The sequence below is a fragment of the Chelonoidis abingdonii genome, chromosome 11 (assembly GCF_003597395.2).
Source record: "Chelonoidis abingdonii isolate Lonesome George chromosome 11, CheloAbing_2.0, whole genome shotgun sequence".
NCBI lineage: Eukaryota > Metazoa > Chordata > Testudines > Testudinidae > Chelonoidis > Chelonoidis abingdonii.
The window spans coordinates 54,334,888-54,352,408 of record NC_133779.1 but is presented as its reverse complement, the minus strand read 5'-3'; the positions used below and the strand labels follow the sequence as shown (position 1 = coordinate 54,352,408).

At 49.7% G+C, this 17,521-nt stretch overlaps 1 protein-coding gene across 5 annotated transcripts in view; it reads right to left on the bottom strand.

Annotated features, from left to right (window-relative positions):
* Positions 1–17,521, bottom strand: part of SDHC (succinate dehydrogenase complex subunit C) — a 33,344-nt gene that overhangs the window by 973 nt on the left and 14,850 nt on the right. For 2 of the 5 annotated variants that reach the window (XM_032765154.2, XM_032765155.2), the window contains 3 exons: positions 15,409–15,470; positions 8,534–8,697; positions 4,143–5,254 (listed from right to left, as the gene is read on the bottom strand). In XM_032765154.2, coding sequence (XP_032621045.1) covers positions 5,150–5,254; positions 8,534–8,697; positions 15,409–15,470 — 331 coding nt within the window. In that variant the 3' untranslated portion in view covers positions 4,143–5,149. Of the gene's footprint in view, positions 1–1,397; positions 1,732–2,384; positions 5,255–8,533; positions 8,698–15,408; positions 15,471–17,521 lie in introns of those variants that run through there. The other 3 variants (XR_004371642.2, XR_004371643.2, XR_004371644.2) reach the window with 3 other exon arrangements.

Below are 17,521 nucleotides of genomic sequence, written 5' to 3'. Positions count from 1 at the left end.
GGCTCTTCTTCTAGCACACCTAAGAGCTTCACTCACTCCAGGAACAACAGGCAATGGGGGCAGTGTAGAGTCGTGGAGCAAACACAAAGCCAGTCCCCAGGGCGGCTCAGTGCAGTTCTGACTCCGTCCCAAGGGGATGCAGGCTGCAATGCCTCAGTATTGCATCATCTGTAGCATCACATTTTCAGGCTGGCTCTTCTCTTCGCAGCATGGGGGAGGGGGAGCCAGGCCTGGCGCACTCAGCACTGGCAGAAGAATCATCTTTGCGAAGCCCGGGGGATGCTTTCACTGCACTGGAGGTCCCCTGTGCTTGTCTAAAATCCAGTGATGAGCAGTTGGCAGGGAGGAGGGGGCTGGCAGGGGCTAGCAGGGGCTAGGGAACCCAACACCTCTCAGCAGCTGGTTTGAACCCAGCCCAGGATCCGAGTGAGCCAGAGAGGGGATGCAGTGCACAGAACAGCTATCAGATTGTGTGAGCAGGGGACATTCTGCAATTCCTAACGGGCATCATTGAGCTCCCTAACGGCGGACACAAAAGGCCACAGCTTGAATGGAGATAGAGGCTGGGTGGAGCTCTCCAGGGCAAGGTCTGTAGGCCAAGGGAAGCAGGCCCTGCAGCACTTTATTAGCATCAATTTGCATTAAAAGAAAAATAACTTAAGAAAAGTCAGGCTGGAGGGCAACAGGCCTCAGCTGTAACATGCATCACCTGGCCAAGGCCCTCAGTGCCCCGATCCTGACTGGCCACCACCTACAGCTAGCACACACTCCCAGCTAGACAATGCCACCACCGGGGCCCAGCATTAGGCTCCTCCATGCTCATCCTGCCCTCCCACTCTGACTCACCTCCCTTTGCTGCTCCCAGCCTGAAGAAGTTGGATCAGCAGCAGCTGAGGAACATGGGTGGACAAGGGCACACAGACTGGATCCTCCCAATCCCAACCTGGCATGCCTTCCATCAAATAGAAGCCACGCCCAGTGCCTCCTAGCAAGCACAGAATAACCCCCAGGAAGTTAACCAGTTGGCCAGTGACAGCCACCCCTCTCTCTTAAGATGAGACGCAAGCCTAGGTTCAGATTTTACAAGGCAGATTTCAAATGGAGAGAGAAATTGTAGACAAAACATCAGAAAGGGCATGATGGGAACATGGCTGCCCCACTTTCTGCAACTGTAAAACCAGTGCCTGCCTCTGCTGCTCCTCCCCGAGTTACCAGGGTCCTGGGCTGCCCTGATTCCCCAGAACTCAGAGCATGGTTTCCCATCTCCCTGTCTGTATTGAAGCTAGCTTGGTGCCAGGAGCATTTGTGAGAGGGTAATTAGGCATGGCAAAGTCCAAACTTAACAGTTGGCATGTGTCAAATAACTGAATAGAAATCAAGAGGACTCCAATTGAAAGTCATTTTGGCAACTGCAGCATGTAATTGGTTTAAGAGCTAAAATACAACAATTTTCACTCTTTGGGAGAAGGTAACTCCTGCTGAGTGGCCATCAGTGGATAGCTGAAGAATAGTGATCTACAAAGGGGGTGGGATTAAGTCTGTGTCCCCCCCAACACACACACACTTTCTGATGGGGAGGGGAGGGCTGGAGGTTTTTTTAAGATATTTGTCCCCACTTGATTTTTTTAATTTGGAGATTCAGGTCTTCTCTGGGCTTGGAGACCTCTGTGGTGATTGAAGAACCAGTGAGGATGACATCCATCACAGAAGCCAGCAGTGAAAGCTGAACACCTGGCAGGGGGAAGGGTTTATTCAGACTGTTACACTCCTGTGTTTGCTTTTGCTGTTTAGTGTTTTGCAATTTGTAATTCTAAACTGGGAATCATCAAGCAGATGTTTCCAGTGGGATCCCACAGGGACGGGTTCTCCGCCCTATGCTATTTAACATGTGTTTCAATAACCTTGAAGAAAACATAAAATCATCACTGAAACTTTGCAGATGATACCACTCCCCAATTTTTGTAAGTAATGAAGATGACAGGTCACTGACACAGCAATCTGGATATTTGGTAAACCGGGCAGAAGCAAACAATATGCATTTTAACATGACTAAATGTAAACATATACATCTAAGAACAATGAATGTCAGTCATACATGCACAACGGGGGACTCTTTTCCTGGGAAGCACTGACTGTGAAAAAGACTGACGGATCATGGTGGATAATCAGCTCAATCTCTGGATGCATAAGCTGGAATCTCAAGTAGAAGTAGAGGGGTTATTTTACCTCTGGACTTGGCACTGATACGACTGCTGCTGGAATCCTGTGTCCAGTTCTGAAGTCCAGAATTCAAGGACGATATTGATAAATTGGGGAGGGTTTGGAAAGCCATAAGAATGATTAAAGGATTAGAAAACATGCCTTACAGTGATGGACTCAAGGTGGTCAATCTACTTAGTTTAATAAAAAGATGGTTGATCAAAGTCTGTAAGTATCTACATGGGGAACAAATATTTAATAATGAGCTCTTCAGTGTATCAGAGAAAAGTATAACATGATCTCAGGCATGGAAGTTGAAGCTAGAAAAATTCAGACTGAAAATAAAGTGTAAATATTTAACTATGAGAGTAAACAAACACTGGAACAATTTACCAAGGGTAAGGGTGGATTCCCCCTTGTGACAATTTTTAGATCAAGTTTGGGCATTTTTCTAAAAGCTCTGCTCTACAAATTATTTTGAGGCGTCTCTCTCCTGTGTTATCCCAGGGGTCAGACAAGATGATCACAGTCGTCCTTTCTGGCCTTGGAATTTATGAATCTAATGTCAGTGACTAACCCTTTGGATAAAGGAAGCCTTTGCCACAGCCTCCACCCCTTCTCGTTTCACTAGGGCTTTTAGTGCTCCCTTCATAGATATCCTGAGACCCCCGGACAGACATCCCCCAGCAAAACCAGGACAAGAAGACTGGACGCTGCTAATATTTCTAAAAGCAAAAAACCCTTTCAGCCCCTGCCAGGCCTCCTGATCCAGCACAGACACGGTGCCCTCACCCCATCTTGCATAAATGCTTTTCAGGGAACTTTAAGCAAACACTCCTCTGTCCATGGTCACCACTTGCACCAGGCCCTGACCCTACCACTGGGGCTTCCAGATCAGTCCATGCTTCTGTTTGGTCACTACTCACTGGCTCACTTGGGGTGGGGAAATTACCAGTGAAAGACTAAAACTGGTAGCCACCAAAAGGCAGCGCTGTTTGCTGGCTCCATGACTTTGGAAGGGAAAGGGGATCATCTCTCTGCCTCCTCTGGGAGAGGTGCCCATGCACCACTGCCTCTCTGGGTCTGCACCTTCACTAACAATTACAGGGCACCCCCCACACACTGCTCTGCCACCAGCACAGGTTCGAGTGGTTATAGCTACAGGCATCTTAACCCCATGACAACCCAGTGGTAAATGCATCTGCAGGTAGTGCACACTAGGGCCTAGCGCTGTCAGGGGAATTATAACCTCACTGTTACTCTCCGAGGCCAAACCCTCACTAGGCATTGGACACCAAAGCACCCAGAGCTGAAGCACTGTGTGAGAGAAACCTTGTGCTGCTATTGCTGGTCCTAGAGCCACTCTGGAGACAGCGGAATTCATGTTTCAGAACAGTCCAGGCTGGCTCCACAGCATCAATAGGAGGGGGAGGAAAACCCCTCCTGCAGACAGTAGAGTCAACAGCTCCAACTGCTCCACAGAGGAGGCAGAGCCCCTAAATAGGAAGGGGCCATTTTTACAGTCACTTGTTAGAGCAGAACCAAGTCTCCAAGTGTAAATGCAACTACTGGAGTACATTGGGTTTTAGCACAAATCGAGCACAGACTGGGTCTGAAATGCCACCACACTGAGCCGGGAGCATTTCACATCAGTGTAAATGACCATGGGGTGCAGGCCCACAGTGTCAGGCTTCTCAACTGCATACCCAAGGGGTAGCCAGTCACTATGGGCTCCATAACATGAGATCAGAGGGCCCCGACTCCCATGTCATACCACACAGCTCTGCACTGCTTCTCTGAAGAGAACACGACATTCTCCATTCACTCAGGGTAAATTCTCCATGTGTCTCTGTTCAGATTTCAGATGTTTCATTAGAGTCTATCAAAAAGCCAAAATGGCAGTTCATTTGAAAATCTGTAACAAGAACTCAGCTGCGAGCATGCAGTGTGAAAGAGCAAGCCTGCTTTACTGGGGAGGGTGGGTCTGTTACAAACACATGGGCCGGAGTAACAGTACACAGCAGGGGGAGACCGTGGCATTGGCAGTCATCCAAAAGGTTCAAAGAACAGATTTTCAGAGGGGAAAAAAAGAAAAGATTTGATTGAAGACTCAAAAAATATATGGGTGCTTATCCTTGATCTGCTGGAAGTGTTGTGAGCTGCTGCACAGAACAACATACCCAGCTCCCAAGCACTACAGGTTGCCCCTCTCCCCACTGTAAAGCTCACAGGATGCTGACTGCAGCAGAAAGCCAGATTCCAGCAGTTAGGCATTGTACCCAGGACAGCATCAAATTCCTTATTCCTCTTACTAGCATCACGGGCACTGGCGTCGGCGGCTCAGTCTGTGCTTGCCCTAGAACCAGCGCCAGCATCAATGGGGACAGTTGTCTTTTACGTGAGCCTACACACAGACGCTAGGCTAGAGGCACTCGCGTCTCCTCCCCCAACCCCACTCAGACCCAGTGAGGGGGCACACAATGCCAGTATTGTCTCAAGCTTCAGGGCAGAGCAGAAAGCAAGTGAACCAGAGTTAGTCTGAGAACAGCAATGAATTAAGGAAGGCAGCTCCTTAGCATGCTCTAGGTGGATTGGAATCAACTGCTAATCAGCTGTCAGTTACCAGCTGCTTGTGGCTACCTAGAGTCTTGAACATCCTGGACTGGGACTCCTGCCTGTGGCATTCTGGAAGGGTGTTCTGGGAACCTGCTGGCCTAGGATAGCTGAAGACAGCACATCACTCAGGACTAGTAATAAGCAAACTCTGATTAGTCACATGTTTTACAAAGAGGGGAAAGCACCATCTTTCCCCAACAATTCAGTTATCTAGGAGTCTCTAGTCCCTCCTGCCCTCCCCACACACACACACATACTGAGCTCTGTCTGGACCAGATCACCAGATGAATCAAATCCTTATAGGAGAAGGGAGGGCTTCAGGAGGGAGATGCCTTCACATGGCTGCGAGTCCAGCAGAGGAAAGCAGCGTCAAGACCAGGACCAGGACTCCAGACTGGTAGACTTGGGGAATCTTAAATCCTTTTCCCATGTCCCACATCTAGAGAAAGAGAACAGAGACAGAGACACACTCAGCAAGGAATCAGGGCGTCCCACTGGGACACTCACAGTCTGCAACTGAACCCCAGGCATGCCAGGCCTCCAGAGCCCAGGGCCATCAGTGCATTGCAGAAAATAGGCAAAGAACAGCCCCTCTGGCTATGGAGCTGTTGAGATCCCACTTGGAGCAGTGTATTCTGAGGACCTGACTGCAAATGGGAGGGAGTGCAGAGAACTGCCCAAGTGAGGGAGGGACAGTTGGACCTATCACAGGTTCTGTAGGAGTCTCTAGGGCGAGGGGTGCAGGCTGTGCGCAGGGGCAGTGAGAGCCCCAGCACTTAGATTGGACAGAGCACTAGAGAGGCTGCTGCTGCCAGGGATGATCCTGGGAATGGCCTAGATGACCCAACAGAAATGAGCAATCTTTGCTAATGCCCTGTAGAGTTAGCTACAGTGACTCCCGTTCATCGCACAGACGACAAACCCTGTCCCAGCGAAGCTGGTTCCATCTGGTTTCTAACTGGCTATCAGTAAGGCTGGGAGTTTGTCACAGAGGTCACGGATTCCGTGACTTTCCATGACCTTCATGACTTCTGCAGCCCCTGCACCAGTCGCATCAGCCGCTGCTGGGGCAGTCTCAGGCCACCGCCCTCCTGCAGCAGCGGAAGAGTTTGGGTGTGGGACAAGGCAGGGGGCTGGGGCACGGAACAGGCTCTGGGCGGTGCTTACCTGGGGAGCTCCCCAGAAGCAGCGATATCCCCCCTGCTCAGCTGCTAGGTGGAGGTGTGGCCAGGCAGCTCTGCACATAGCCTCCGCCCAGAGCACTGGCTTTACAGTTCCCATGGCTGGAAACCGTGGCCAATGGGAGCTGCAGGGACTGCAGAGGCAGCACACAGGCTGCCTGACCATACCTCCACTTGGCAGCTGAGCTGGGGGGGCGGGCAGGGCAGAGCCAGGTAGGGAGCCCCCCCCCACCAGCAGGTGTCCTGGGCCATGCACTGCCACCTGCACTCCCCCAGCCCCCACTGGGCCCCTGGGCAGCCCCCTCCCCATGCAAGTTTTAGTCACGGGTATTTTTAGTAAAAGTCATGGACAGGTCACAGACTGTGAATTTTTGTTTACTGCCCCAACCTGTTTGTGACTTTAAAATACTCCTGACTGAAACTTAGCCTTTGCCATCCATAATGCACTGAGGTGGCAGGCAGCAACAGACAAGGCAGGCAGTCTTGGCTGTTCCCAGTTCTGCCACTGACTACCTGTTTGACTTTGTGCCAGTTCCTTAGGCCTAAACTTTCTAAGTATCCATTGGTGCTGGGTGACCAACCTGAGACAATGTCCTGGTTTTCAAAGGTGCGAGGCAGCCTCAGCTCTAAACAAAAATCTAATGGAGGCACCACTGGAAAATCAGGTCCCAGATGTCTCAGAGTGGGCACCCATAGTTAGTCCACACTCCAGATAACCACTGGATGTAATGGTCACTCTGTGCCTCAGCTCTCCCTCTGTCCATGGGAACTTACTGATCCCACTCAGTATTACACCAAGGAGCTCCTCAGGAGAGCCAAAATCAGTCACAGGAGGTATCTCCCCTTCTCCAGTGGGGAATCTTACCAGAGAGCAGCACTGCACCTAACCTGGGCACCCATGCAGTCATCCCCATCCCCTCAAAGACAGGGAACGCAGCATTCAGGAGTCATTTTCCTCACAGTTTGAATTTCTCTCCGACTGTGCCTCTGTATATGGGGTCTGAGTCAATCACTATGGTGTCAGACATGGACCTAGTTGGTCATTCAGTCTGCTGCTAGCCCTGACCAATGTAGGACTGCTCCATGTCACATACAGGTGCTACCAGGTGATCAGAATACGTACCAGTGCACTAAAAATCTAAGTTAAGGATGGAGAGAGCTGGGAATTTCAGCCTACGCTGGCAGTGCCTTTGGTTTACGTGGCTAATGCTGTGATAATAGGTCTGATTTTGGACACCTAACTGAATTTAGGCCTAAGCACAACAGTGACCAGCTCTCCAGCAGTGGAGCGACCGGAGCGAATGCACACACACATCACCACCACCATAGCACTGCAGTTTGTTCAAGGAAATGAAACACCTAACAATGTAAGCATTAACCGTTCCGTGCCCCACATTTCTGCGATGCAGCCATCCGCCTGGCCAGCTGTCAGCACTGCTGGTTATTTTAACATAGATTTGGAGGCAGTTGCATTGCCTTTTTAATGTAAATACGCAGTTACAGTCTTTCAACTCGCATTTGACTCACAAGGCCCTAATGAGAGGACTGTTAAGACTTTTTCTATTTGCTTCACAGCAACTCCGTGAGCAAACAGGGCTCAGCCAGCTGGATCAATGCTGGAACCCTGGGCCAGGCCTCACGTTCGCAGATCTGATCTGGAATTCTTGGTGGGCTGCAAAATGAACAATGTTTGCAGCAGTGCCAGCCATACCAGGGTCAACCAGTCACCCCAGCTGAGGGATTTACAAAGCCCCCTCACCTCACTTCTCAGGGTGCCACTGATCCCTACAGGGACAACTCTGCCAGGTGCATGATGGGTTTCTTTCATCACAAACATCTGGTAATACCAGAAGCAAGATACAAACTCTGGGGATCAATACTTTATTAGAGAAACAATACTTATGCCACCAAGATGACAACACAGCGGGCACCCAACGTGTGCAGCGCAAATCCATGTTTCAAGGGCAGCACCCCTGAGCCACACTACCCCTAAAGCAGAAGGGATCAGTTCACACAGAGCCAGCTGCCCCTGCAATTTTGATTTTATAAAAGTAAATGCATTTGAAGTTACAGAAACACAAGACATCATTATCTGCAGCAAACGCAGCACATCTTGTTCCCACACTGGGGAGCCAATATTCTCTTCAGCTGTTTTTTAAATCCACAAAGTTCTCCTACGCTGAGATACTGTCTCCCAAGTTTCAGCCCAGGCAAATATTAAGGGCTAGTTTCTATAAAGGGACTATGGTAGACCACAGACAGATGTAATATAATATTAATATATAACATAACATGGCTATTGTGAGCTGATATTAACACTGAAAAACAGTCATTTTGGAAGGTCTCACATTATCACAGGACAATGACATTACAAGCTGGGGATATTAAACAAGAGGTTACACTTTCAAAAGTGCCAAAGTGACAAGTCACGTTGGAAGATTAGACTTAGGCACTTCTGAAAGTATTACCCCAGATGCCCACCCAACTCCCTGCACCTTAGACAGACACATACATGCAGCTCCATCAAGGCTACTCACAAGGTGTCGGATTCCATTCCAGGTGTGATACGTGAGGGGGAAAGCCAAAGCAAACTTAGCAGAGTAGATAAGAGCAGGCCCCAGGCTAAGCGATTTCACAAATGCCAGGTAATAGGGGAACTGTTCTGGGAGAATCAAGGCCGCCAGGCCAAAGAGAGAGACTCCTGGAAAAGAAAAAACCCACAAGTCAAATCAGCTGCAATGTTAGCCAGCAGCTTACTCAGCAGGAAAGAGAGAGCCCTGCAAGATAATCAGCACTCCCCAGCTGGAAGCCAGGGGCTCCTGCTCCCGGGGCCTGAAAAGCCAATGTAAACAAAATGAGCCAGCTTCTTCTCCCATTCTCCTGGTTCCTCTGCATCAATATAGCACAGCTCTCACAGGGAGCGGCCTTCAATTCTGCACGTCATAGTGAGGAAACGGAAGGAGAGTTACTTTTAGGTGATTAGTGCAGGAGAGGTCACTTTTTGTTCTGACACACTTATGCCTTTAAGAACAATTCCAGTCACAGTCTCAGCTTGGCTAAATAAACAAATAGCAACAGAATAGAAGGTGTGAGGTCACTTTGTTACCACAGTGTTACCCCCTGAAGTCAATGAGGCTATTAAGTACCTTACTGTTGGCCTCAGTCCAGCAAACACTGAAGTATGGGAGTATCTAGAATCATGCGAGTAGCCCTCAGTGACTATTCCTGAGAGTACAGTGACACACACTCAAGCCTTTGCAGAATCAAGGCCTCAGTGCATAAGCCAAACTACCTGGGAATGCAAGTTTCAGAGGATCCCCTCAATGTCTGAAATGTAAAAGAGAAGCTCCACCAGAAAGTCCCCTAGAGTCCAGAAGAGTAAGAAAGAATATCTACTCGCCAATCACTAACCAAACAGACAGTTTAGGAGCCAAGCCCCGCAGCCCAATGGCACGTGCAGACATCAGTGAAGAGGCTGGCACACAAAAAGAGACGGCTTGACATAAGTGAGCATGCTAGCTGGAGAAGTGGTGGCAGCCTCTCTGTCATTTCTAGGCCAAGAGGCTTTTTACAGATGGTGCTGCCAAAAGAATGGGAGTGATCAAAGAGAGAAGAGTTAGCTGAGCCGTGATTAACCCTCCGGTCAGTGGAGCCCGATTGCTCTCCTCTGGTACATGGACTTAAGCAGCTCTATCCGCAGCGGTGCCAGCGCCTTCAAGCCAACTAGCTGCTTCCCAGCTCAGCCACTTGTGGTTTCAATGGCCTCTGTGTTTGCCTTGAGACAGTGCAGGAAACAAGTGCTCATGTAATTGCTGGCCTGGCCAGTGAAAGCAGAGCTCCCTGCTCTGTTCCATTTTGTTGGCTGCACAGCTGTCTAGTGAGACAGTGCAGCCAGTGCGGGGTTACCCTTTGGATTCTAAAGGTCTGGGGAGGAGGCCTCTTGCTGTTCCCATGGCAGAGGTCAACAAAGGGCTTGTTTTGTGAGTAATAAATCCTCTTTTACAGGCAATGGCAACTTTGTGAGCTTGAACAACAACTAGCACAAAGGTTGCTGACCCCTCAGAAGTGGTGTGCCAAGTCTTCATTTATTCACTCTATTTTAAGGTTTTGCGTGCCAGTAATACATTTTAACATTTTTAGAAGGTCTCTTTCTATAAGTCTGTAATATAGAACTAAACTATTGTTGTATGTAAAGTAAATAAGGTTTTTTAAATGTTAAAGAAGCTTCATTTAAAATTAAAACAAAACACAGAACCTGCCAGACTGGTGGCCAGGACTCGGGCAATGAGAGTGCCACTGAAAATCAGCTTGCCATAGGTTGCCTACCCCTGAACTAGCAGGTTCAATAGCACGCTGGCTGCTGGCCAAGCCCCCCTGCACAGAAAAGCAGGCATTTCCCAGCCCTCTGGGGAATGAGTAGCTTTGGGCTGGGGAGAATGACCAACAGGACCACAAGGCTTGGACCACGTTGACAAACCACCTCTCTGCCTGGCACAGTGGGTGTCACTCTTCCTAGTATGGTATTACAGACAAGGGCACATGGGCTAACTCAAAGGGCATTAGGGAATAAACCTGCTGGGCTCCTAAGATCCAGCAAGGAGATAAATTGCGCTGATGTAACAGAGTGATCTGCAGCAAGCACCCACGTTGGGTTAAAACACTGCTGTGCTCATTGTAGTTCATTTCTGTAACAGAATTCAAATGCTGCTGACATTTGGCACCTGGCTGGACCTTCAGCTTTTCTACCGTGTGACAATAATGCCTAGCTGCACAGATTAGCAATTCTGGGGTTTAACTGAGTGAAAGTCAAGAGGGAGGCAGGAAGCACGTGGTCAGTTCAAGCCTTAAGGCCAACCTACACTAGACCCCCTTCAAACAAGCAACTCTGTCTAATGAGTCCATCTGGAAACAGCACCAAGGTTTCTAGCACCATTTTTATCCAATCTTTAGTTAAATTCCCCCACTGGCAGAAGCAGAAGTTTTCCGGTCCTGAGACACAAGCTTTGCTGTGCATTTCATTTCAGATTCCACCTACCTTGAGGAAAGCAAGTGGGGGGAGGGGGAAATCACCTCTCCTCAAAGACATTCCCCACATTCCAGGTCCAGCTTTAGGAGTTGATGGAGAGGGAGGGCTGGTGAAGTTATTCTTAGCAGCGACTCAGGCCTGGTCTACACTACGCGTTTAAAATCGATTTAAAGAGCCTTAAATCGATTTAACGCTGCACCCGTCCACACTACAAAGCCCTTTATATCGATATAAAGGGCTCTTTAAATCGATTTCTGTACTCCTCCCCGACGAGAGGAGTAGCGCTAAATTCGATATTAACACATCGGATTACGGTTAGTGTGGACGGAAATCGACGTTATTGGCCTCCGGGCGGTATCCCACAGTGCACCACTGACCGCTCTGGACAGCAATCTGAACTCGGATGCAGCGGGCAGGTAAACAGGAAAAGCCCCGCGAACTTTTGAATTACATTTCCTGTTTGCCCAGCGTGGAGCTCTGATCAGCACGGGTGGCGATGCAGTCTCAAATCCAAAAAGAGCTCCAGCATGGACCGTACGGGAGATACTAGATCTGATCGCTGTATGGGGAGACAAATCTGTTGTATCAGAGCTCCGTTACACAAGACGAAATGCCAAAGCGTTTGAAAAAAATCTCCAGGCTACACAGTGCTGCGTGACAAGCGTAACGGGAAGCCAGAGACTCAAATGGACGCTCATGGATGGAGGGGGTACTGAGGACTCCAGCTATCCCACAGTCCACAGCAGTCTCTGAAAAGTATTTGCATTCTTGGCTGAGCTCCCAATGTCTGTAGGTTCAAACACAGTGTCTGGCGTGGTTCAGGGAATAGCTCCTCAGTTTCTTTCCCCCCCCCCCCCACCACGTGAAAGAAAAGGGAAAGAAATCATTTCTTGACTACTTTCAATGTCACCCTATGTGTACTGAATGCTGCTGGTAGACGCGATGCTGCAGCAGTGAAGAGCAGTATCCGCTCCTCTCCCTCTCCCCCTCCCCGGTGGTAGACGGTGCAATAGGACTAGTAACCGTCCTCATGAATATCTAACATGTTGACATCGAGGCCAACATTGCTGGTTACTCCCAGTAGATAGGACAGAACGGCTAATAACCAGCTTCATCATAGCAACTGGGGGCTTCAGCCCCCTCCCTTTCCTGTGTAAAGAAAAGATTCTGTACTGCCTGGACTGTCATAGCAGCAGCATGCTGGGCTCCTCTCCCCCACACCGCTTAATGTCCTGCCCGGACTATCATCGCGCCGGGAGGCTGCCTCCCCCTCATTTTATGTCACTAAACACTCAGTGTTTCTTATTCCTGCATTCTTTATTACTTCATGACACAAATGGGCAGGACACTGCCACGGTATCCCAGGAAGGTTGGGGGAGGAGGGAAGCAACGGGTGGGGTTGTTGCAGGGGCACCCCCTGTGAATACTGACACGGAGCAGCTGTGCTCTCTGATACACTGGTCCTCTAATACACTTGCCCCTTATTCTAGGCAGGACTGACTCTATTTTTAGAAACCATAAGGGAGGGATTGACTCGGGGAGTCAATCCCAATTTTGCTTTTGCGTTGCGCCCCCGGCCGATTTCAGCCAGGGGCACTCATGATAGCAGCGGACAGTACAGAGGGGGAGAGATAACCATCATTTCATTGCCAGTTTACTCCGGCAGTAGACGGTACAGAATGACTGGTAACCATCTCTGCTATCATGCAAAAGCAAGTGAATGCTGCTGTGTAGCGCTGGAGTATCGCCTCTCTCTCCGTGGCATCCAGTACACATACGGTGCCGGAAAAAAAAAAAACTGAACGGGCTCCATGGTTGCCGTGCTATGGCGTCTGCCAGGGCAATCCAGGGAAAAACGGCGCGAAAGGATTGTCAGCTGATGTTTTCCCGGAGGAAGGAATGACTGACGACATTTACCCAGAACCACCCGCGACAATAATGATTCAACCCAGAATTCCAAGGGGCGGTGGAGACTGCGGGAACTATGGGATAGCTACGGAAGAGCTACCCACAATGCAACGCTTCAGAAATCGACGTTAGCCTCGGACCATGGACGCACAACGCCGAATTACTGTGCCTAGTGTGGCCGCATGAAATCGAATTTATAATATCAGTTTTATAAAACCGATTTTAGCTAATTCGATATTATCCCGTAGTGTAGACGTGGCCTCACTCTCTCCCTTTCCTTCCTGATCATTTTGCTCTAACAGCAGCACAACACAAAAACCTGAGTTAAATTTGGTACAGAGTCACAACTGGGGGGCTGTGAAGGCAGCACAGGGTCTAAAACCCACCCCCCTCCCTAGGCTTCAGAGTCTGAGCTGCAGCATCTACACAGCTCTTTTTAGCAAGGCAGCCCAAGCCCCACAAACCTGAGTCTGTCGACTTGAGCTCTGAGACTTGCTGCCATGGGCTGTGTAGACAAATCCCGTGCGGCTGGAGCACAGGAGAGCAGAGCTCCAGCCATAGCTCTGCACTGGCTCTTGTAACTTGGGCCTATGGCTACATTTTCAAGTGGCCTCTCCCTTTGGGCGCCCAACTTCCAAACCCTGGGGCCAAATCCTCAGAGGTGCTGAGCACCCACAGCTCCCATTGACTTCAACTGTGGTTGCAGGTCCTCATGGCTTTCCAAAAGTTGGAAATCAGGCACCTAAAGGGAAGGTCCAGTTTGGAAAACATAGGCCTTGGCCTCAGCGCCTGTTCCCACCTGTATTGCTGCCTGGCTCTTGGGTCACAAGAGGAAGAACACTAAGGGTGAAGCGCGTTCTGCTCAGACACCCCTCGCAGCCCTCCCCCTACAAACACAGCTCCACCTCTTCCCAGCAGGCTGAGCAGTAGCACAAACACTTTAAAGACCCAGATTCTTTACACAGCCAGAGAAGAGGGAAGGGCCTTAGGAGAATGAGGGTCAGAAAGACTGTTAAGGTTTCAACATTAGTGTTTTGGTTAAATGGTACAAGATCAAATTATCTGTTTGGACATGGTTTAGCCGCTCCAATCCTGGTGCCACCTACTCCCCCACCCAGTGTGCACTATCAGTGTCTCTGTAGGGGGTTCTCTGTGTCTGTATGAGACGACACCAGTGAGATCTTGATCCATGACTAAGGTTCCTAGGCACTACAGTAATAAATACCTGCAGAAAGCTTAGAAAACCCATTTGAATCTGAACTTGCTCTTTCGATTCATACCTGATGAGTGGCTTCCCCACATTGGGGTTCTTGCTTGGGGCAGCAGCCCTTTAACAGGAAGCCACGCCAAAGCAAAAGCGAACCCCACTTTGCATTTATAAACGGCACCCCACGTGAGAGCCAGTCCCCACCAAACAAAAATGAAGCCCTGGGAGGGTAAGTGACTTGCTGTGTGATTTCAAGCAAGGGAGTGGCAGATTTCAGACCAGAATGCAGGTTTTCTGACTCCCAGGCTCTAACCAATAGAAAATGCTGCCTCCTTGACTTTCCCAGGAAGGGCACCACTTACATATGGCACACGTGCAGGGCACCGGGTCTGACAAAGTACAGGACTCTGGACATTAGTGCACAGAGCCCTGCACAGATACACTTTATATCTGCGGATATAAAGTGGATATCCGATGAGCTACAGGGCCAGTGACCAGGCCCTGTACCGCAGCAGTGAAAGCAGCAGCATGTCAGGCCACCACTTGCAGGAGTTGGCACCCAGCCTGGACAGCTCTGAGGATCAGACTGTACCACCCCAGCCCTGCCCACTGCTCACCAGCAGCTATCCCTCATCCCACTAGTGTGGAAGCCTGCTTCCAGACAGGAGACACACACTGCTGTGTGGACGGGACACAAGCGTGCAAGCCACTTGCATACACTAGGGACCAGGACAGCTGCCAGTGAGCTTGGTGCCCACCCCAATGATCAGGGTTGTGGGCGGTACACCCACACCAGAGGAGCTACCTGGGCTGGGTACTGGCTCCTGGGAGCAATGGCCCAACATGCTGCTGCTTTCGCCACTGCGGTTCCTGGGCCAGTCTCTGGCCATGGCCCTGCTGGTCTCACTCATTATCACTAGAGCCCTGCAGCTCCATAGATATCCACTTTGTATCCATGGATATAAATTGCGTATCCACGCAGGGCTCTACCAGTGTATGTGGCAAGACACAGCTTGCAGAAGGAAAAGGATGAGATTAGGAGCAATGGGTATTTATTTGGTCAGTCAGTACAGCCCATTACAGATCCCAGCTGTAGCAACTACAGTAGAGACATTCCAACTCCTTGCCTTGAGGACAACAACAGACGAGGTAATCAACAGAATGAAAGGCAAGTTGTCTCAGGATTAGTGACTGCAAATGGAAGCTCTCTATACTGATGCTGACCAAGGCCCGTCTACTCCCGAAGGTACCTGAGGCAGAGAATCACACACCTGCACTCATTGCAACACCAGTGCCACGGTGGCCGATGGACATCATCATAGGCAGAGACCACCTGCAAAACAACAGACCTTGTCAGAAAGATGAGCCATTCATGGAGTGTGGGGGATATGCAAACAGAACATCTGGGGTGTCTGAAGCATGCTAGAGGTGAGATAGTCTAGGGAGAAGCCTGAGGTAATGTGAGGGTGAAGGACAGGCTGGAAGCTTTCCAGACAAACTGGGAACTCACATAAACTTGTTGAGAAGGGGCGCAGAGGCATGACCAATCTATTCCCAGATCGCTCTGTGCTGCTGGCTGTGTATTTCTGCACTCAGAATTATTCAAGGAATCTAGCCAGAAGGAAAATGGGCAGGGAATTTGCAGGGGTGGCTCAGGAATGACAAATCCCACTGGCAGGAATCCTGGGAGGGAGAAAGCCCATGTTTGCTGGGAGGATGGGGGGGAGAGTGCAAGGCTGCTGCTGATTCAGAGGGGTAAGGCAGGATTCAGACTCCCAGACACACATACAGAAATGAGAAAAATCCCAACACAACAGGAAATTCACCACAAGAGTGTCTTGCCCACATGCTCAGGGTTTAGCTGATCGCCATATTTGGGGTCGGGAAGGAATTTTCCTCCAGGGCGGATTGGCAGGGGCCCTGGAGGTTTTTCGCCTTCCTCTGCAGCGTGGGAAAGTGCGCACAAGACAGACAGGCGCCAGTTTTTGTTACCTACACAACATGTTGCGAGGCCTGTCTTTCTCCTTTTTGGTAAGGTTGTTGAGGAGGGTGGTGTGACGTGGATATATTTATGGCAGTCCGTTGTTAAGTTTGTAATTTGAAGTTGTGGGCTTGGTGCCCAGACCACTGAGATGGCAACCTCTAATGGATTTAATAACTTAATAAATAGTACCGATGAGCTGGGAATGGCAGGAGTGAATTCATGTCAGAAGCCTGCTTCCCTGCATCTCCATTCTTTCTTATGGCCTCACTGCAATCTTCCCTGGGCTTCATCAGCCTGATGTCTGTTATCTGCCCTTTGGTTCTTTTTCTAAGTGCTGTCTTGCAGGGCAGCTGTGAGCTGGCTCCATTTCAGACTGATGCCCATATTCAGGTAGTTTCCTGTTTCAGATAAAACTGGCAAGAGCAAAAGCTGCTCAGTGGGGGGCATTGTGTGTGTGGCTGGTTTGACTTGTGCGTTGGAGCTGGATGGTTGTCTCTCATAGGATGTACAGTTATGCAAGTGAATGCCCCTCTGGTGTTGCCTGTGGACCTGGAACAGCCCTGCTCAGACAGTGATGTTCTGCAGGCACAGGGTAATCGGAGTCACTTAATTATTTGCTCTTCCTTTTACTCTCTGACTTCCTACCTCTCCTTTTGTTCGCATGGTCCCCATGGAACAACAGCAAAGGAGGAGATGGCTCAATTTTGGGAAAAATACCCGTCGAACCGTCCCATGTCCCCTCCATATCACCATCTACAAGTAAGAACCAGAGGTGTCTGCCATCTCTGTGGGGTTACATCCCAGAGTCTGGCGAGACTAACCTCTGCATCCTCCCTTCATGTGGAAGAATCCGATGATCCCTTAGTCGTCAGGGAGCACCTGCTTTGTGGTTGAGGCAGGAAGTGGGAGACCTGGCTTGTATTTCTAGCTCTGTCATAGACATTCGAGACTTTGAGCGACAGAGTGTTACTTCCCACCTGTGACAGTTTCTTCATCTCTGCAATGGCAATAATAAACTGACCCACCTCAAGGGGTTGTGAGCCCTAGTTAATGTCTTCAGAGCCCTCTAATGTCTGTGATGAAGGCACTAGCTGGATCAAAGGATTATTTCCCCAAAACCGGGGCCAAAGGTGTTAGGGTGACCTGAGGCACAGGAAGGGATCATGAGGCCACTAGAGACACCTCTCCAGTATTTCTGCTTGGCTGTTTCCATGATCTCATAGACGTGTAGGTCAGAAGGGACCAATATGATCATCTAGTCTGACCTCTGCAGCAAGCGGCCACAGAACCCTACCCATCCACTTTATAACAACCCCTAACCATGACGAGTTTATGAAGTCTCAAATTGTGGTTTAGACCTCAAGCTGCAGAGAATCCACCAGAAGTGAACCATGCCCCAC